This window comes from Engystomops pustulosus, chromosome 5 (genome assembly GCF_040894005.1).
Source record: "Engystomops pustulosus chromosome 5, aEngPut4.maternal, whole genome shotgun sequence".
NCBI lineage: Eukaryota > Metazoa > Chordata > Amphibia > Anura > Leptodactylidae > Engystomops > Engystomops pustulosus.
This window is the reverse complement of record NC_092415.1, coordinates 133031498-133052895: the sequence shown is the minus strand read 5'-3', so window position 1 is coordinate 133052895 and position 21398 is coordinate 133031498. Positions and strand designations below refer to the sequence as shown.

Here is a 21398-nt window from a genome sequence, read left to right as displayed (position 1 = left end):
GTGAGGCTTCTGGCATTTGTGTACATACACTTTATATGGTTTATCCTGTCCGTATTCCTTTTGTCCTTATTCCCCAATCTCATTCCAGCCCCCCTTCCTCCCCCATGGATTATGACTCTTCCCAGCTCTCTATGTACACCGTCTATTTGCCCTGCACAAGTGTAGTTGCCCTCCCCCCAGGTCTCTAGTTTAAACACTCCTCCAACCTTCTAGCCATTTTTTCCCCTAAAACAGCGCCCCCCTCCCCATTGAGGTGCAGCCCATCCCTACTGTAGAGCCTGTAGCCGACAGAAAAGTCAGCCCAGTTCTCCATGAACCCAAACCCCTCCTTCCTACACCAACTTTTGAGCCACTTATTTACCTCCTTGATCTCCCGCTGCCTTTCTGGTGTGGCACGTGGTACAGGCAGTATTTCGGAGAAAATTACCTCTGAGGTCCTTGCCCTGAGCTTATGGCCTAAATCTCTGAAATCATTTTTAAGGACCTTCCACCTACCTGTTACTTTGTCATTAGTGCCAATGTGGACCATGACCGCTGGTTCCTCACCAGCCCCTCCCAGTAATCCGTCAACCTGATCCGCAACATGCCGAACCTGAGCACCCGGCAAACAACACACTGTTCGGTATGCACGGTCTTTGTGACAGATTGCCCTGTGTGTTCCCCTAATAATGGAATCTCCCACTACCAGCACCTGTCTGACCTTGCCTGTGCTCCCATTACCCTTCTTACTGGAGCAGACATTCCCCTGGTTGCTAGCGGCCACGTCTTTCTGCAGCATTGCTACCCCAGAGCTGATATCCCCCTCATCCGCTAGTCTGGCAAACTTATTGTGGTGCACCAGATCAGGACTAGACTCTCTACAACTCTTCCCTCTACCCCGCCTTCTACATGTTACCCAACTTGCTGCCCCTTCATTCTGCACCTCCATACTTCCCTCCCCACAACCATCTTCCCCAGAGAGTTTGTGCTCCAGGAGCAGCAAACTTCGTTCCATATTATCAATTGCCCGCAGCCTTGAAACTTGCTCATTTAGATCCAGAATCTGGGCTTCCAGATGAGCAATTTTCACACACCCCACACAGCAGTATTCCCCCTCGAACGGCTGCTCAAGGAAAGCATACATGTCACAGGATGTACACTGTGTAGCAATGCCACTTATGGAGTCCATTATTCTAATGGGGATTACAATAGAAATATGCACAGAAAGAAGAATTTACAGTCAAAGTAACACAAAACACAGCAGTTACCTGCTAAAGCCCCTCAAACTTAAGTCCCTTAAACCTAAGTCACACTTAAGACACTGCCCACACTTGGAATCAATGCACACTCGCCGCCAAGCTCACACACTCGCTTTGCTAATGCTTTTTTTAAAGTCATCTGCCACAAAAATCTGCAGAGCTCACTGCACAAGATCTGGCTGCAAAACCTTGTCAAGACATTAGACTTTATTTTTATACAATAGTACATATTTATTCCTATACCTCAATTTCCTGCCCTTGTAGATCTTACAGATGCATTCATGAGCGTCAGGATCAGTGGTAGTGGATCCTCTGTACCAGCGTGGATGATGATGTAAGCTGACACCTGGGACAGGCATCTAAGTGGTACCCGGTTTTCACTCGAGCCCACCGCAACAAGTCCAACCTGCTTTGTGCTACCACCAGGTCGTTCCACAGGCACGGCTTTGTGGTGGCGGCCAATATGAAGTACAGAATCGTAAGGCGTGGTTGGGAACAGACAGGAGGTCAAAACAAGCAGCACAGGATCAGAGTCAGGGACGTAGCGGAAGGTCAGGATAGGCATCACAGAAATCAGGATAATCGCATCAGACAAGCTTTCTGAGGCGATGAGGCACAAAGATCCGTCAGGGGACAAGGGAAGGGGCTGGGAATTTATCAGGGAAGGCGGCCGGCCAGCACCAATCAGCCGCGGAAGACCCCGCTTGAACCCGGCGAGGTGAGTGCGGCAGCAGACGCAGGAGGGCACAAGGAGGTGCGCCTGAGACCCAAGACATGGGTAACGGGCCCCCATAAGATTATATAGACAACAGTATTGTAAAACCTAATTCCACATAAAGATAAAAAAAATTAAGTTGGATAAAAATAACCGTTATGTTATCAACTTGTTAGGGCATATCGATCCAAATGTGTACAATTCATAGGAATACTTTTCAAAATATCTGTAGATATCATAACTGGGGGGCAAGGATGCAATCAAGTCGTCCGGGTGTTGGGTAATCGGTGAACCAAGTGAATAATATCCAAGTCCACCACCCTAATAGCGAGTACTAAATATTTTAACAAAAACAATAGGGAGGACCATTGAAGAAAGTACCATTATAAAAAGCCAAAAAGTTCAATTTCTGCATTCAGCCATTAAGGGACAAAAGAATCAAACTCATAAATATATTGTGACTCTTTTGTAGTCTCCTCCCCTCCAATCTTTTTCTACTGAACAAATGTAAAAAAAAAAACAGAATTTTTGTTATGAACGCTCTTAAAATGAGCTGACGGTATTATTGTCAAAACTGTTAGTTATATTGTTTACCACATGGGCTTTTAGTTAAATATAAAAGTGATGTTGTATTACAAGTTAGTAGTTCTTTAACTGAAAATGTAAATGCATTCAATGTTAACCCCTTAAGGACCAGGCCCTTTTTCGTTTTTGCATTTTTATTTTTCACTCCCCACCTTCAAAAATCTATAACTTTTTTTATTTGTCCATGTACAGAGCTGTGTGATGTCTTATTTTCTGCGTAAGAAATTGCACTTCGTAGTGATGGTATTAAATATTCCATGCAGTGTACTGGAAAGCGGCAAAAAAAAAAATTCTAAATGCAGTGAAAATGATGACACATTTGCGCCATTTCTTGTGGGCTTGGTTTTTACAACTTTCACTGTGCGCCTCAAATGACAGGTCTACTTCATTCAATGGGTCAATATGATCACAGGGATACTAAATTTGTACAGGTTTTCTAATGTTTTCATACATTTACAACTTTTTCATACTTTAGTGTACAGAGCTGTGGGTGGTGTCATTTTTTGAGACTTCTGATGACGTTTTCAACGCTTTTATTTTTAGGACTGTGCGACCTTTTGATCACTTTTTATAGAATTTTTTTCTATTTTTCAAAATGGCTAAAAAATGCAATTTGCGACTTCGGGCGCTATTTTCCGCTACGGGGTAAAACGCAGTGAAAAACGGTTATTATATTTTGATAGATCGGACATATTCGGACGCGGCAATACCTAATGTGTTTAGGATTTTTACTGTTTATTTATATTTATATCAGTTCTAGGGAAAGGGGGGTGATTTGAATTTTTATGTTTTTTTTACTATTTTTTTTTTTACTTTATTTTATTTATTTTTTTTTACTATTTTTCAGACTCCCTAGGGTACTTTAACCCTAGGTTGTCTGATTGATCCTACCATACACTGCAATACTACAGTATGGCAGTATATGGGGATTCTGCATACCATCTATTACAATGTGCAGATCGCACATTGTAATAGATAGCCTCGATCATGACAGCCTCGGACCTTTGTGTGATCTGAGGCTGTCATGACAACGGATCGCCGCTCCCCGGTGATGTCACGGGGAGTGACGATCGGAGCCAAGATGGCGGCGCCTATGCGCCGCTGGCTCTTTGATGCCGCCGGCAGCTTTGCCGGCGGCGATCAAAGGGTTAACACCCGCGATCGGTGCAAGCACCGATCGCAGGTGTTAGCGACGGGCGTTTGCTTCATTATGAAGCAAATGCCCGGTGAGTATGAAGAGGGTTCAGCCCGTGAGCCCTCCTCATACTCCCCCATGCGCAGCAAGACATAAGGGTACGTCTTATTGTGCTATGGGGTTAAAGTCAACTTTTCTGTCTTTCTCAGAAATTTTGTCATTTTGCTGCAGAAATTTTTACTCTGTCCTTTAGCGTTATTTTTAATAGGTGGAGCAATTCATGTATCTAAGTTGGGAGACCTAGTGTATACGATTGGGGATATATATGGCAGTAAAGGTCCAACATCTTTATCTTCTTGCAGTAAATGCCACACACCATATCACCATGTATGCAACAGACCAGCTTTATCACTAAGCCGGCGGTGTGATGGCACTCCATCCATCATTGTTACCTCTAACCAAGCACTCCTTACGATTCCCTCTGATGAGACAGGAGATGTTGAAGCGCGTCAGGGAAGGGAGTGCACCCTGTTAGAGACAGTACTATTTGGGACCGCCCTTAATAGGGCGGGAGCTATTTAAGGGGCCTAGGTCTTTGCACCCGCCCGTACCCTCCAAAAAGTGGATCATCGAACCTATGGTCTTAAATTACATCCACTACAAGTGGGAATGAATTTTACTATGACAAAATAATCCGATAAGACCTACCTTTTTATGGTGGCTTTGGACATGTATAGTGAAGATACATTATATGAGATACGGATGTATCATTAAACCCACAGTAAGTTTTGCATTGTGCATATAATACTGGTGTACGTTATGCTCACTATTTGAGAGTGGGTGCCTATTTACTACTATTTTAAGTGTTTATTAATAAAATTTACTCCATTAAATGTACTCCAATTGTTGTTGATAAATAGAATTTAATATAGGAGGCAGTGACCTGCTATAGGTCATCTTGTGTTCATTTTTTTGCTTCAATCATTATAGGTTTTTGTAGCTGACGTCCATATTCCCGGAATACCCCTTTAAAATCTCCACTGATTTGTCGCAGTTATGTTACAATAATTTTTCTCCTCTGCGGGTCTAAGTGTATTGATGTGCAGAGACTACTTGGGTGCATCAAGATCTTGAAAATAACATTACTACCGAAACTAGTATATCTACTGCAGACCATCTCAATCTGCATTTCTTTCTCATTCTGGATTTGTATCCAGGAATCTTTAAGCTCATTTGTCTAGTCTCCCTGGTCAGATCAAATTGAGCTGGTGGGAATGGACTCCCTCCCTGCAAACTATTACCTGACAGCTGTCCACGGACCTGGCCTCACACACTTTGAAAGTCCTTTCCAATGCCCACAACACCCAATTTACAATGCCCAATTTTTGGTCAAATAGCCGCCCTTTCCCCGCAAGAAAGGAAATCATAAAGTTACATATACCCCAAATTTAGCACCACTAAAAACTAATGTGCTGATTGCATAGTTTTAGAGGAAATAGATAGTTCAATGCTTGGTGTGAAAACTAATTTGTCAAACTCATTTGCATGTTAAACAGTTTCCAGCAGATTTCTATATACATATGTATGCCCATAGAAAACACTTTTTACATTGTTTTGACTCCCTCACCTAGTTTCTGCAACAATACTTTTTGACAAGCAAAAAAAAAAAAAGTATTAATTAACAAGTATTTTTATAGTTAACATTTAAACAATCACAATACAGTGTTTTAGCAGCCAAGGCTAATAAAATTAAACCGATAAGCCCTTCTGTTTGCGTATATCAGATTTTATATTTACCTTAAAAACAAATTTAAAAAAAAGTTTTAAGTGGGAAATGCATCATCATAGTTAGATGTGAGACATTTTGAAGACCAAAAACCGAACTGTCGCATATGACCATTTGTGCCAATTTTTTTGACGTTTTGCCAATATACTCCACTTTTCACTTCAGACAACCTACTCCAGATTTATCATCTGATTCCAGATGTTCAACAGATTTAGGAAGTGCGGCTTTAAAAAAAGAGAAGACGTAGGAACTAAAAAGCTGCATATCCACTAAGGGCATTTAGATCACAATTATCAAGCTTTCTAAGCAACCATGATAAATCTGATACGTTAAAGACATTTAAAGAACTCATAAGACACTAAAAAAAAAATAGGAGTAAGGCTCCATGTTCATGGCCTTGTTAGCTGACACGTGTAGTGAGCCACAAACTGGTTGAAGAAGAATGTGGTGAGCTCTCTACAACAGAAGCCAAGTGGCTGTGTTGCAAATCCGGGCAAAAATTGGTGCAAATGCTGCAAAACAATGAAGCATATTATACCCATCCCATGCCTCTGGTAGTGCTTGCTCATATGTGCTTTACTGCACATTTATTCAATTTGTTTTAGAATTTCAGAATTCTTTAAGCAAACATACATATTTTTGCAGTTCTAAATTAAAACATTTTATTATGATAAATTAAGGCAGACAAATGAAGAAAAGGAAATGCATACAATAAGGAGAGGAATGATAAAGAGAGAACACATTTATCATGCTGGTCATCTTAAACTACTTAATGAAAGATAGAAAAACAAGAGAACAGTACGATTTAGAGACAATTGTAAGGCATGGAACTCAAAATGAAAGTCTTTATTGTACAACTATTAACTTAAAATGCTTAAAGATGAGGTCTTATCTCCATTTATGCCATAGTATTTGTAAATACACTGCAAATCAATGGAAATTGCACATTGAGAAGCAGATCATTTAAGAGTATGTTATGCTCCAGTATGATAATGCAGCATTGTCATTGCCCATGGCATTAAAATTTATTGCAAATGATGGTTTTAAATCAATTTCAACATTAGGAAGATCAACAATGTGATTGAAAGCAGATTAGTAGAGACTCCAAGTATGGCTTGTGGAACTACCTAGATGCCTTGAACAAATACAAATTCAGTCCATCTTCTCTTTTTGCACTAGTTTTGGAGCATCAACAAAGTCTTTGCCATTGTAGAGGATAATAGTGGCTGTTCCAATGCTAGAGGTACCCCAAAACAGTACATATGCCAGAGTCTCAGTCCATGTGTCACCTATAAGATGCAAATATCATTACACTCAAGTATAATAATTATTTGTGCACATAAAAAATAGATACATTTACATTAATTTGTTTTTATTTTGTATTTTAGCCCTGTATTCTAGTTGGTACAATACAGAAATTGTACCTGCTGTTTTAGGTGATACTTCAGAATAAGCTTGCATGTATTTAAAGAGGACCAGTCACCCATAAATTCACTAGAACTGCTTACTTTATTAAGTGCTTAAACAAACGCCGTAGTGTTAGAATGATAGCGTTATCGGAAACCTCCTCCCATCTAACACTGCGGTGGAGCACAATGTAATCACTGGACTGCTCGCAAAGCGGTCCGACGTATTCATAAGGGGGGCGGGATTGTGGGAAGGTTTGGGGGTGGTGACTGCTGCATGACACGCTGCAGTCACCGTCGGCCTATGAAGTGAGCGGGGCGGTCCGGAGAACAGTTTACATTGTACCCCCCCCCCCCCGCAGTGTTAGATAGCGTTATCGGAGGTTTCCGATAACGCTATCATTCTAACACTGCGGCATTTGTTTAAGCACTAAGAGCTGCTTTCATTAGTAAGCAGCTCCTAGTGACGAATTTATGGGTGACAGGTCCTCTTTAAACATGATGAGCAGCAAGTATCCATATACTGGACCTCAGAGCTAGTGGAAGAAGACTGCCTGCTACAGCTTATTCCATAAATTGCACACATCCATTAAATGAAATCAACTTTACACGCCATATGGGTGAGATTATACAGCAGTCCCGAGCAGTAGCAGCTAGAACTAGGGGACATATACAAATCTGCAGCTTCAGGTAAGTTTTTTGTTTCTGGCTCTCTCCCTCTAGCTGTTAATCCCCCATCCCTAGAGTGCCCAGGTAAGGAATACAATTATAGTTATAATGGTGGATATATAGTAAAGCTTACTTACCAGCCATGAGTAAACAGATAATGCACATGGAAAATGCAACAACCATGATGATTGGCAACTAAAAAGGAAGAGAAATTTGAAAATCAAATAATTGGTTTAAATGTTCATGGTCAGTAAAAATGAATAAACGTAGAGCTGAAAAATTTTGATTCCAGTGCCAACACTTGCATATCTAAAAAAGTGAAAAATGTTACGTCTATACTACAGCAACTTTACTAGAATAAGCGGCTAAAGGGTAGATTCTAGGGTGTTCACTGCGCCAATCACTCGGACGAGAGATATTTCACTAGTGGGTTCCTTTATTTGGTAGCTTTATAATACGCATATCGAGTCCAGACCGGGCTCTTTCTCAGTTACATACAAGCTCAGTTGCTTGTATGTAACTGAGGAAGAGCCGGGTCTGGGCTCGAAATGCGTATTATAAAGCTACCATATAAAGGAACCTACTAGTGAAATATCTCAAGTGATTGGTGCCGCGAACAGCCTGGAATGTACCCTTTAACCGCTTGATCTTCTTTTTGGACACCAATGGTACCAGGGAGCAACCTAAACCACTCTAACATAAAACTGAAGCTACTTCATGTGTTGTATCGTTGTACAACCGAGAAAGGTGAGCACATCAAACATCTCTCTAATCCACTTGGTTTTACACATGTGGCGCCCCTATCGTCGCTCTTTTTTTTTTTTACTAGAATGCCACATCACATAGGACATAAAACAGTGTAACTTACATCTACACAGAATGATATCCGTTATGTAAATACAGAACCAATGGTCAGGATCTCTAGAGATGGGTCAGTCCTGATGATGGCGAACAATAAATGAACAAATATTTGCTATAGCTATGCATTTCTTATTCACATCTCACCAAAGGTAAAACTTACAGCTAAAAATTTCCAGTCTTTCTGAACCTGTAAGGGACTTGTAGAATAGACTTCTTCAACTGAATAATTTCCAAGAAACAAATCAATTGAATCCTGTAAAAGTAAAAACAAACATTTGGCCAATGTTTCAGAACAAGCTGTTGCTGGTGTACATGTAGAATAAAATTAGTTTTAGCCGCTGTTTATAGCAAGAAAATGTATAGCACTAAGGTGCTTACTTCCCAACATTGCACATATTAACCAGAAGCTTCCATATGAGGCAGTGATAAAAGGAACTGTCTAGATAAATTCAGACGGATTTGGGGAATATGGTGAGACTCGGGTGAGCCACCTTACTCTCCACATACACTTAAAGCATCACGATCTGATTCATTTTAGTGGTAAATTGTGGCTGATAATTTTTGCGTTTATTTACAAAAAAGAAGAAGAAAAAAATGAATTTTTTTGAAAAATTTGCCATTTTTGAAATTCAAAATCATTGCGTTTTCAGGCAGATAGATTTACCACCTAAATAAGTTGCTGAAAAACATTTCCCATATGTCTACTTTATATTTTCATAATTTTTGAAATGTCTGGATAATTTATTTTGGTGTCACTCGGCCTACAAATCGAATATCGATTTTCTGTATTTTTAGAATTGACTATTTTAGGGATAAATACTGTTTTGAATGAAATTTTACATATTCAACATCAAAAACCCCCTATATAATCAACCCATTTTCAAATCTGCACCCCTCAAACAATCAGAAACAACTTTTAGGAAGATTGTTAACCCCTTGAGATTTTCATAGTAATCACATCAAAATGGAGGTGAAATTTAGAATGGTCAAATTTTGTCGGTTATACGTTCATTTAGCCCTAAAATTGACACATTTCTAAAAGATAAAAAGAGAAAACCGACCTTACAATTTGTTATGCAATTTTTCCCGAGTACAGAGACCCCCCCCCCCCAGATGTGGCCGTTACTTGTTGTAGGGGCGCACAGCGAGGCACAGTAGGGAAGGAGGTCCCTGCAGCTGTCAGGATTTTAGTTTCTTCATTGGCCCCTTTTGAAGGCCATAAAATTTTCGTTTTTTTGTTATTGTGTTTGTGTGATGGCATTTTTTTTGTGGGATGAGATGCTTTTTCCCAGTGTTACCATTTTGGGGTTGGTATCCCCCATTGTTTTTTTTTGTGTTTACCATAAAGCCTGATAATCATATTATCTTTATTCTATGGGTCAATACGATTACGGGGATACCATGCTTGAATATTTTTTCTTTTGTTTTACTAAATTTGCCAAATAAAACCCTAATGTGGGGAACAATCTATCATTTGTGCATTGCCGTCTTTCAAGTGACGTAACATTTTTACCTTTTTGGCTACGGAGCTGGTTGATGGCTTGGTTTTTGCCGAACATGTTGTACTTTGCAACAGTATGATTCTGGAGTAGATGTTTTTTGATCACTTTTTATTGCATTTTTTGTGGGATTCCATAGGTAAAAATCATAATTTTTGGTGGGTTGTTTACAGTTATTTTTTATAGTGTTCATCGTGCGGGTTAAATAAAGTTATGATTTTATTCTAAGGGTTGTTACGGACGTGGTGATACTACAAATGTAGGGTTTGTGTTTCATGGGACATGAACAAGCAATCATCTGATTGCTTGTTCATGATAATACTCTGCAATACTGATGTATTGCAGGGTATTAGCAGTGTCAACATATGCATATGTATAGGCTGACACTGTGCCTTTAAGATGACGTCATAGACTCCATATTTCAGGCAGTGTCTACAGGCAGCTCTGGGGTCCTGGTCGGACCCCAGGGCTGCCATCGCGATGATTGTGAGGGAAAGACCCCCCCAAAAGCAAGTTAAATGCCGCGGTTGCGCTGTCCGATGCATTAAACGGGTTAAACACCCGCGATCAGAGCCCACTGCGACCGCGGGTGTAACACTGGGGTGTCGGCTATTAATTATAGCTGGCACCCTCTGTGTCCCAATGCCGGTTCGTCTCAGATCTTGAGTTGAACGGACATCAGCTCTGTGTCCAATATACACAGTGATGCTAAGTCACTTCGCTCAGCATCCGATATGTCAGAAGCAGAGCGAGAAGGGGTTAAAAAAGCTACCTTCAATTACTCAAATAGCACAAAGAAAAAAAAAAACACTTCGACTCTTTACAGTAAAGATAGTATTCTATTATAGTACACACTATTTACAGTAGGTACGGCAAGTATTGAGAGCCCTTTACATTTTTCACTCTTTGTTTCATCATCAATTGGTATGATCAAAAAGTTTTTCTTGCTCTTTAAATGTACACTCTGCACCCCATCTTGACACCAAAAAACAGACATGTAGATATTTTGAAATATCACATGGTCATGAGTATTCAGCCCCTTTGCTCAGTATTGAGTAGATGCACTATTTGAGCTAGTGCAGCCATGAGTCTTTTAACCCCTTAAGGACGCAGGGTTTTTCGGCCGATTTCTCGCTCTCCAACTTCAAAAATCCATAACTTTTTCATTTTTCCGTGTAGAGACCTGTGTGAGGGCTTATTTTGTGCGTAACAAATTTTACTTTCCCGTGATGTTATTTATTTTAACATGCCGTGTACTGCGTAGCTGAAAAAAAATTCCAAATGTGGAAAAATTGAAAAAAAACGTCACGTGCGTCACGTTCTTGTGGGCTCAGTTTTTACGACTTTCACTCTTCGCTCCAAATAACACGCCTACTTTATTCTCTGGTTCGGTGCGATCGCGGTGATACCAAATTTATATAGGTTTTATTGTGTTTTAATACATTTTCAAAAATTAAACGAATGTGTACAAAAAAGAAAAAAATTTTTTGGCCATCTTCTGACGCTAATAACTTTTTCATACTTTGGCGCACAGAGATGTGTGAGGGGTCATTTTTTGCGAAATGAGGCGACGTTTTCATTGCTACCATTTTGAGGTCTGTGCGATATTTTGATCATTTTTTATTTCATTTTTTATGTTATGTAAAAAGGTGTAAAAGTCGCATTTCGGACATTTGGGCGCCATTTCCCGTCTCGGAGGTCACCGCCGGCCGTAAACGTTTTTATATTTTGATAGATCGGGCATTTTGGGACGCGGCGATACCTAATATGTTTGTGATTTTTACTGTTTATTATGTTTTATATCCGTTCTAGGGAAAGGGGGGTGATTTGAACTTTTAATATTTTATTAATTTTTTTTATTTTTTAAACTTTTTTTTTTATTTTTTTTTTCACTATCTTTTAGACCATCTAGGGTACATTAACCCTAGATGGTCAGATCGCTGCTACCATATACTGCAATACTTCTGTATTGCAATATATGGCATTTTTGCAGCACATTCATTACAATGAGCCACTGGCTCATTGTAACGAATCTGCAGCTGCCAGATAGCCTCGTGTCAAAAGAAGACACGAGGCTACCATGGCAACCGATCGCCGCCCCCCGATGACGTTCGGGGGCGTGGCGATCGAAAAAAAGATGGCGGCGCCCGCGCGCCGCCGTCTTTTAAATGCCGCCGGCGACTTTGCCGGCGGCAACGGGGGGGTTAATAGCCGCGATCGGTGCTAGCACCGACCGCGGTTATTAGCGGTGGGGGTTTTATGCATTTTGCAAAAACCCCCACCTTTGTATGAAGAGGACTCAGCCCGTGAGCCCTCTTCATACACTCCTTATACCTCTGCGCCGTACAGCTACGGCGCAGAGCGTTAAGGAGTTAAGGAATGATGCAACACGTTTTTCACACCTGGATTTGGGAATTCTCTGCCATTCTTCTTTGCAGATGGTAAACATTGGTGGACAGCCACTTTAATAATAATAATTCTTTATTTATATAGCGCACACAGATTACACAGCGCTGCACAAAGCAAATTGGTCCCAGTCCCCATGGGGCTCACAATCTAAACACTTTAACCCTTTAAGGACCTGGACCTTTTTTGTTTTTACATTTCCATTTTTCACTCACCACAATCAAAAAACGAACTTTTTTTTTTTTTTTTACACATAAAGAGCTCAGCGACGGCTTGTTTTCTGTGTAACAAATTGCACTTCATAGTGACGGTATTTATTTTTCCATGCTTTGTACTGGGAAGCGGGAAAAAATTCCGGCTTTCACTATGCACCCCAAATGACAGGTCTACTTTATTCTTTAGGTCGGTGCGATCACGGGGATACCAAATTTATAAAGGTTTTATAATGTATTCCTACATTTACAAAAATTAAAACTTCCTGTACAAAATTTTTTTTTAGATTTTGCCATCTGCTGGCCCTAACAACTTTTTCATACTTTGGTGTAGGAGCCGTGGGTGGTGTCATTTTTTGCGACTTTTGATGAATGCTATCATTTTTACAACCTTCTGATCACTTTTTATTAAATTTTTTATATTTTTCAAAATGGCGAACAAGTGCCATTTTCAAATTTGGGCGCTATTGTCCGTTACACGCAGTAAAAAAAGGTTATTATATTTTGGTAGATCAGGCATTTTCAGATGTGGCGATACTTAATGTGTTTATTTATATCATTGCTAGGGAAAGTGGGGTGATTTGAATTTTTTTTTTTTTTTTTTTTTTTTAGACGTTTTATAACTTTTTTTGCCACAGAGGAAAGGCTTCAGTCAGCACCTACAGCATAGGTAACACCTGCATGCAATGCCCTACCTGCCTAAAGCCATCGGAAAAGTTGTTCTTGTAATATCTTATGAGAGAATTCCATCCATCCATTACAAGTCCCCATTGGGTCCGTTTGCCAGTTCTGCAAAACAAATACATGATGTAGTTAGTCCAAACAGATCTTTATGAAGAAGAAGGAGATTTTTATATGGCAGCATATTGACTTGCCTTGTGAAGTCTGTCTTCAGAGCTCCTGTACCTGCATATTGCTTTGCGCAAGCATTTGCATTATCAGCCCAGGCTGTGAAAATACAGTAACAAAACATCAACTGGTGCAATATTATAGACTGATAGATTGCAACAATAAAATCAGCAAGAACATTACCATTTTTATAAATCCTTTCAAATAGTACTTGCTCTTCAATTCTCTGCCCAATATGGAGGACTCCAAGCCTCTAAAACATGAAATAGGAATTACACTTTAACTTGGAAACACCTGCTCAGATCCAAAGGTAGGCCATACAGTTATACAGTTATGGAATTTTGTTTCTAGAGATGCTATTACTAAAGGGGTTGAACAAGGTTAAGAAAAAGTGTAAAACATTCCAATTTCTAACAAACATTTCAGCATAAAGGGATTCTGTAGAGGCATTTTTGTTTCACAGCATAACATAATGCGTCAGGAGTGTTTAGTGTGTGGCTAGCATAAAAACTAAATAAGGTCCTTTTAATAGATTTTATTAAAGGGGTTTTACAGGCTAAAAATAAAGATGGACTATTCTTTTTAACTTGCCATAAATAGCAGATAGATAAGGGTCTGACACCTTAAAGGAAAACTACCACTTGGGTAGTCATGACTTAAACTATGTATACAGGTCGGGCTTTAGTTCTTTGTAACGAAACATCTTTTCGTTAAACTTTAAATAGTGGCATCTTGGAGTAAAAATACTTAAAAAAATATGCAAATTCTCCCCCCCCCCCCCCCCCCAGTGCACACAGACGGCCCGGCGCTTCTTCATTTACTAATTATGCACGCCTTGATTCTCATCTTCCTCCCACCCATCTCTTGAGAGCCAGTGACGTCAGATGTGGCTGCCTGATAGCAACGTATACAGCTCATGCCCAATGATGGTGACGTCATCCAGCTCACAGGAAGTCTGGCGTATGCGCGATGTACATCTCTGTCAAGCAAATGTATCTACCGTTTTGCTTTGATGAGACTTTCCGATATCTGGATGATGTCACCAGCTCTCAGGCAGATGGGTGGGAGGGAGAAAAGAATGGAGGTGTGCATAATTACTAGATGAAGAAGCACCAAGCACCTGGGGCCAATTAACATTTTTAAAAGTAGTTTTTCCTCTGGGATTCCCTATTTAAAGCTTAATGAAAAGATGTTCCATTTCATAGAACTAAAGCCCGACATGTAATTATAGTTTAAATCATGACTACCTAAGTGGCAGTTTTCATACACATGAGAATTCATATTTACAATACAAATCAAATATCTACAGGAATTGCAACCATTTTCCACCTTTACGGCCAGTAGGCAGGACTCCTTACGTCAAATTTCTCTATGATACAAGGACTCCCATCCACAGCACTGTGCTTGAAACGGACTAAAACACTAGCCCTTTTACTGCATATTCTAGATGAACTCTTATTTCAGTAGGCAAGTTTAAACAGGAACAAAGATTTAACGAGCAAGCTTCAGCAATTTCCCATAAAATCATTCATTCTTATTTCATTCTTTGTAAAATCATCAAAATATAGAGCTAAATTTCATAATGAGCTCACTCTCTGATGCGTTTCTGGTACTAGGGATTTAAACATAGCAGAGCATAAAACTCTACCCAAACACCTACATGGGATATATAAAACATCTACAAACACTATATACATTAGGGTTGTCCACTTTTAGCAAATAAATGATATTGCTTGTGTAATGCTTTCCAATATACTCTATCAATTCCTCAGGGGTTTCTACATCTGTGTTTGCTGTCCTGCTCTAGAAAACAAAACATATATTACACTTAATAAAGTTTTTTATTTTCAAGGTTGAACCATTAATCTTTCAAATAACAGTTTTAGGCTAACATGTGTTTTTAGACATTCACAACACATCTGGATGCTCCATCCTAAAAAAAAAACCTTATATGCATCGGGGTTTGTTTTTCATCTCCAGGACAGCTGTGGAAAAGCTTAGTACCTAAGGTAGTTGAGTTTTTTTGGATGAAAATCTATGTCCCTTTTCAGGACAGTGAGAGAGAACATTGTCTTCCGGGTAAAGGGAGCTCCTCAAAATATCCGGCAAAATATAGGACATACCCTATATTTTGCAGCATGCCTACTAACCTCAGTCACAGAGCGTTAAGGCACTGTTGTTTTTTCACTGCACTGTGACTGGGTGCCATAGTTCTCTATGGGAGCCATGATCAAAGGACCCCATGCGGTTGTGCGAATGGGGCCTTACTGAAAGCCGTTACAAATAAAGGCGGTCCCCTACTTAAGGACACCCGACTTACAGACAACCCATAGTTACAGAAGGACCCCTCTGCCCACTGTGACTTCTGATGAAGCTCTCTGCATGCTTTACTATAGACCCAGACTGCAATGATCAGCTGTAAGGTGTCTGTAATGAAGCTTTATTGATAATCCTTGGTCCCATTACAGCAAAAAATGTCTGGATCTGCAATTATAAACTATACAGTTTCAACTTAAGAACAAACCTCCGGACCCCATCTTGTACGTAACCCGGGGACTGCCTGTACTGGTTGTATTGTTCTATTATTGTTTCCAGTGTAATCACTTTTATTCATACCAAGAAGTCTCGGTCCCTATCCCTACTGTTTCTCTTAGCACCAGGCTTGCTTATGAATGAAAATGTCATCCCTTTGCCACCCCATTAGTTTGTATGTAGAAGCAATTAACAGACATAATGTAGTTGGTGGATTGTTATCAAGTTAAAGTTCTTTAACCCTTTAAGGACGCAGTCAGTCTACAGCTTAAGGCTCAGCCCCATTTTTTGTATTCTGACATGCGTAGCTTTATATGGTTATAACTTTTGAACAGTATTACTTATCAAATCGATTCCGTAATTGTTTTTCCTCACACGCTGCACTTCATTTTAGTGGTAAATGTTGGCTAGTAAGTTTTGCGTTTATTTACAAAAAAAATTGAAAAAATTATGAATTTTTTTGAAAAAATTTGCCATTTTCTAAATTCTAAATCATTGCGTTGTCAGGCAGATAGATTTACCACCTAAATAAATTGCTAAATAACATTTCCCATATGTCTACTTTACATTTTCATAATCTTTTAAATGTCTGGATAATTTATTTTGATGTCACGCAGCTTACAAATCGAATATCAATTTTCCGTATTTTAAGAATCTACTATTTTGGGGATAAATACAGTTTTGAATGAAATTTTACATATTTAGCATTAAAACCACTAACCCATTTTCAAATCTGCACCCCTCAAACGAACACAAACACCTTTTAGGAAGTTGTTAATCCCTTGAGATCTTCATAGTAATTGAATCAAAATGGAGGTGAAATTTTGAATGGAACGATTTTGTCGGTTATACGTTCATTTAGCCCTAAAATTTACACATTTGCAAAAGATAAAAAGAGAAAACCCATCTTATAATTTGTTATACAATTTCTCCCGAGTACAGAGACTCCCCACGTGTGCCCTTTACATGTTTTATGGGTACACAGTGAGGCACAGGAGGGAAGGAGCGTCCTGCAGCTGCCAGGAATTTTGTTTCTTCATAGGCCTCTTTTGTAGGTTATAAAATTTTAGCTTTTTGCCATGTAACAGCATTTTTTTTGTGGGATTAGATGCTTTTTCCAGTGTTACCATTTTGGGGTTGGTATCTCCTATTGTTGAAAATTTATTAACTTTTATTTTGGTCAGGAGTAGAAAAGCCCCAATTCTGTACTGGATTTTTTCCTTTTTTTTTGGTGTTCACCATATTGCCTAATAATAATTTTTTTCTTTATTCTATGTAGGAGACGAGACGATTACGTACATGAATATTTTTCTTATGTTTTACTAAATTTGTCAAATAAAACCCTAATGTGGGGAAAGATCTATAAATCATTTTTGCATCACTGTCTTCCAAGTGGCAGAATATTTTTTACTTTTTTGGCTACAGAGCTGATTGATGCCTTTTTTTTTGTGTGTGACATGTTGTACTTTGCAACAGTCACATTCTGGAGTACATATGTTTTTTTGATTACTTTGTATTGCATTTTTGTGGGATTAAATAGTTAAAAATCCTAATTTTTGGTGGGTTAAGTTTTCTTTTACCACGCTCATCGTATGGGTTAAATAATTAACTTTCATTCTACGGGTTGTTATGGATGCAGTGATACTATATATGTGGGGTTTGTGTTATGATTTAGACAACCCCTTTAAGCATCTGGTCACTAAAAGGCTGCAAAAGTGAATCCAAAGCCTATAACCAGAAATGATAGGTTTATTGATATTCAATGTACAATAGTGTTATAAAGAACTTTATCTTGACAGCAGTGGAATATCTCCGCTCCACCAATAACTTTATGTTTAACACTCCATGATGTATCTGAACTTTATAAAGTTCTTTAGGATGTATGAAGAGGGCTCAAGGCCTGGAATAGCAGGAACAAATAGACTTCATAATATTAAAGGGGTTGTCTGAGAATTGCTTCCGGCCCATGTATCAGGTGGGCATGAATAAATTATTTAAAAAAAAAAAAAAAAGATACTATTACAGGTTTTGTAACTGTAAAAAAAAAATTAAACAAAAATGTACTTTACCGTTTATACACACACACACAAAAAAAACAGTTTGGCACTTGGACCAAAGAGTATAAAAATTGCTAAAAAAAAGTGTCCTGGTCAGAATAGGTTTAATGCATATGTTGTTTATAAGCATTTTAGGCTATCCTATGTAAATGTTATTGTTGGGGTGGAGCTTTTTGCTCTGCTAGGCTTAATTGTCTTCACCCGTTTAATACTTCCCCTCTATCTAAGGGTTCAGTGGGACCAGAATGTATAAGAAAGTGAGCTTATTATGAAAATTTGCTCTATATTGAGATGTTCTTACAATGGATGAAATAATAGGTTGGGAATTAGCTGAAGCTTGCTGGTGAAATCTTTGTTCCGGTTCATTACTGCTTTTAGACATAGCACCAAAACTCTGCATGGGCGGTGTCTGGAATGCCAGCTCAGATATAAGTACTACAATAAAGCCTAGCTGCAACCCTTGGAAATGTAGTGTGACTTTAAATGATTTGGTACTAGAAATCCATATTTAAAAGGAATTTTACTGTAATATAGAGAACAAAAAATGCTGTTATACTTGTAACTGAGCCTGAAGAGAACGATGTGCCAGAAGACTCTGTATAACATTTGTGCGATCCAAACAATCCATACAGTTACTTCGGAATATTCCATCTTGCGTCATTAACACTTTACCTTCAGCATCCACCAAGAAGTAGCTAATTACAAGAAATAAATTATTAGGAGCTTATATTTTATTTACTACTAGTGCATACTCTATTTTAAAGATTTACCCTAAACCACTGATATTTGATAAAAAAAGACATTAAATTAATAACTGCAATAACTGTATGTTTACTATAAGACAATAGGCGTTTTTACACAAAGCTTGAAATATCCGCCAGTGTTAGTCTCCCATGGAAATAAGGCGTGTTATAATCCACATGCAAAAGATTGGCTCCTGAACTTTAAAAATTTGGGAATCTCTGGTCTCCCCTTTAGCCGGATTTGATTCATTTGGTAATGTGATTATTTACCTATTGTCTATATCACTGCATATTGTATACCATGTGTCATGATACCATTCTCATGCTTTGTATACGCATTCAACTTTGTGTTACAGAAAGTTTTATCATATAATTTATATCTTACCTTTTGTGATAATAATTAGATTTACTGCTGTATCACCAGTATATTAGCAATACTCAGCTTTTTGACATACTTTTTGATTTACCGATACTGGGTTTTGAAAAACAGAGAGTTAGGTATTAGTTTTCAAGAAAATGAACGTATGGTGAGGATCGGCTGTTTTTTGTTTGCAGATGTATTTAAAATATAGTTCTGAATTTGTTTCTTGGAAGAAGTTTAAACATGAGAAGCAGCTTCTTAGATACCCAGATGAAGTAGAAAGTCTTATTCTTAGTCTAGATTTATTTCTGGAAAACTCAACATTAACACTACACACATTTGAAGCCGCATCACTTTTGTTGGTACCGATGTATTCCTCAGACAACACTTTCATGCATTATGACATGGATTATTTTATAAGGGAATTTCATCAGATTGTCATTCTTTGTTAATATGTTCAGGTCAACGTTCTTATAACACTTACACATTTAGTGCAATGCAAAACTAGCGCAAACACATCATAAATACATGTGCAAGAAGTTTGCACATGTGTCCGTGTGCAAACTGCACCTGAAAACTGGGGCAGTCAGTTTAATAAATCTGGGCCAGTGTCTTATTAGACCAAAAAAGGTCACATTTATGTAGTTACAAATCTTTATGTGGTATGCCAAAAGTCAGTCAGGTGTAGCTATGTAGGTTTAAGCTTCATCTCACCCAAATTCATCTTGAATTCCAGCCACCTTATCCACCAAAATCTGTAACCGGTCCCAGCGCATACGGCTGCATTCTTTGTGAAAATCAAAAGCAAAATACCTATTTAAGAAGAATATGAAAAAAAAAAAAAAAGATGTAATTAGATCTACAATATACATTTTTTGGTTTTAAAGAGGCCTTCCTATAAAATGTATTCATTTTCATAGGACAGTTGAGTGACGTTATATACTCATAATACCTGTACACCCGGCAAGATCTGGATAAAATCACACATTTTCTATTTAGATACCTGTATCTGTTTATCTATGTATACTGGTAATGTTCTGGCAGATGATCTGTAAAGTTAATCTTTACTCCACCTGTACCTCAATAGTCCTTATAGGAGCTCCTTTGATGCAGTTTGTCAGTTAATTCTAGTCTCTGACTGACAGGATGGGAAGACTTCCTGGTTATGAGTCACAGTCTGGCAGTTATTTCAGTTCAATTTTAACTAAAAAGATGTAGGTTAAACTTGCAACTAAATGGATTTTATAACTTTATGAAAAAGAATACTCAATTTCTGGGGGGCGTCAGACACATGTAAGCCAAGCTCCGCACCATCACAGCTCTAAAATACATTATCCTGCCGAATACCTGCAGCCATCATTCCAGGTCAAAGTCCCAGATGAAGCTCTTGCTGCTTGGAAGGGAAAATGTGCAAAAAAAAAAAAGAATACAGCAACCAAGTTCAGGGAGTACACATAAAGAAACTCCAAAGATAGCGCCAGCGCTTCCGCGACCTCCCCTAAGTCTCCTTCCCGCTCGGGGCTGGACCCTGCTGCTGCCCAGGAGGAAACGGTGCCTACAATGAAAGAGGTAACAGCACACCTGCTTGCAGCTATACAATCCTTTTTTTTACGTAGACAGCAGCTATGGAGAGGGGAAAAGAAAATGATCTGAACCTCAGAAACAGGGGTCTACGCTCCAAGGGGGGGCTCTCCTGCCTACATGAAAGGGAAACGGAACAGCAGGAAGTAATGGTAGGTCAACCAACAAACAATGACAGAAGTGGTAACTTAAAACAATCTGATAAATTAATGATTTGTATCATCTGTCGAATCCTACATTCTCAGTAGAGGTTTGACCTTTTCCTCCATGAACATGCTAATTAAATTTTAATTTTAACCCTCCCTGTTCAACAATATACCAGGAGAGGATCAATAAACCTTGATCTCTTGGATCTACTGAATGAAAGTGACAACATTCCAATCCTAGATAGGAAAAATTATCCCTTGAGGCACCCTCACAAAATATGCCAAATCTCAATCTGATTCTGGCTATTCAAATTGAGGCATTACATACTAAATCACATGGAATGGAAAACTTATCTAAGGAAGAAAGGTGTGCTATTAAAAGATTGAATGATAATCCAAACATCCTAATTAAGGAGGAGGACAAGGGGGGGGAGGGAACATTGTGTTGTGTCCTACTCAGTTATACTTAACAGAGGCCAGGAGACAACTGGATAATAGGACTTATTTTGCGTTTCTTTCATCCAACGGATTTGTTCATGCAAAAATTCACACGTTTGATAGATTCAGCCTTGAAATATGGCATCTTCTTGCAAAAGGAACACAGATTTTTGGAGGTT

At 38.8% G+C, this 21398-nt stretch overlaps 1 protein-coding gene across 1 annotated transcript in view; it reads right to left on the bottom strand.

The window, feature by feature from the left end:
- Window positions 1-6095: 6095 nt before the first annotated feature.
- Window positions 6096-21398, bottom strand: part of SACM1L (SAC1 like phosphatidylinositide phosphatase) — an 82451-nt gene continuing 67148 nt past the window's right edge. Inside the window, exons 13-20 of the mRNA XM_072153092.1 lie at window positions 19769-19867; window positions 18507-18645; window positions 13545-13614; window positions 13388-13460; window positions 13208-13301; window positions 8556-8648; window positions 7672-7729; window positions 6096-6748 (exon numbers count right to left, since the gene is read on the bottom strand). Coding sequence (XP_072009193.1) covers window positions 6612-6748; window positions 7672-7729; window positions 8556-8648; window positions 13208-13301; window positions 13388-13460; window positions 13545-13614; window positions 18507-18645; window positions 19769-19867 — 763 coding nt within the window. The 3' untranslated portion in view covers window positions 6096-6611. The remainder of the gene's footprint in view (window positions 6749-7671; window positions 7730-8555; window positions 8649-13207; window positions 13302-13387; window positions 13461-13544; window positions 13615-18506; window positions 18646-19768; window positions 19868-21398) is intronic.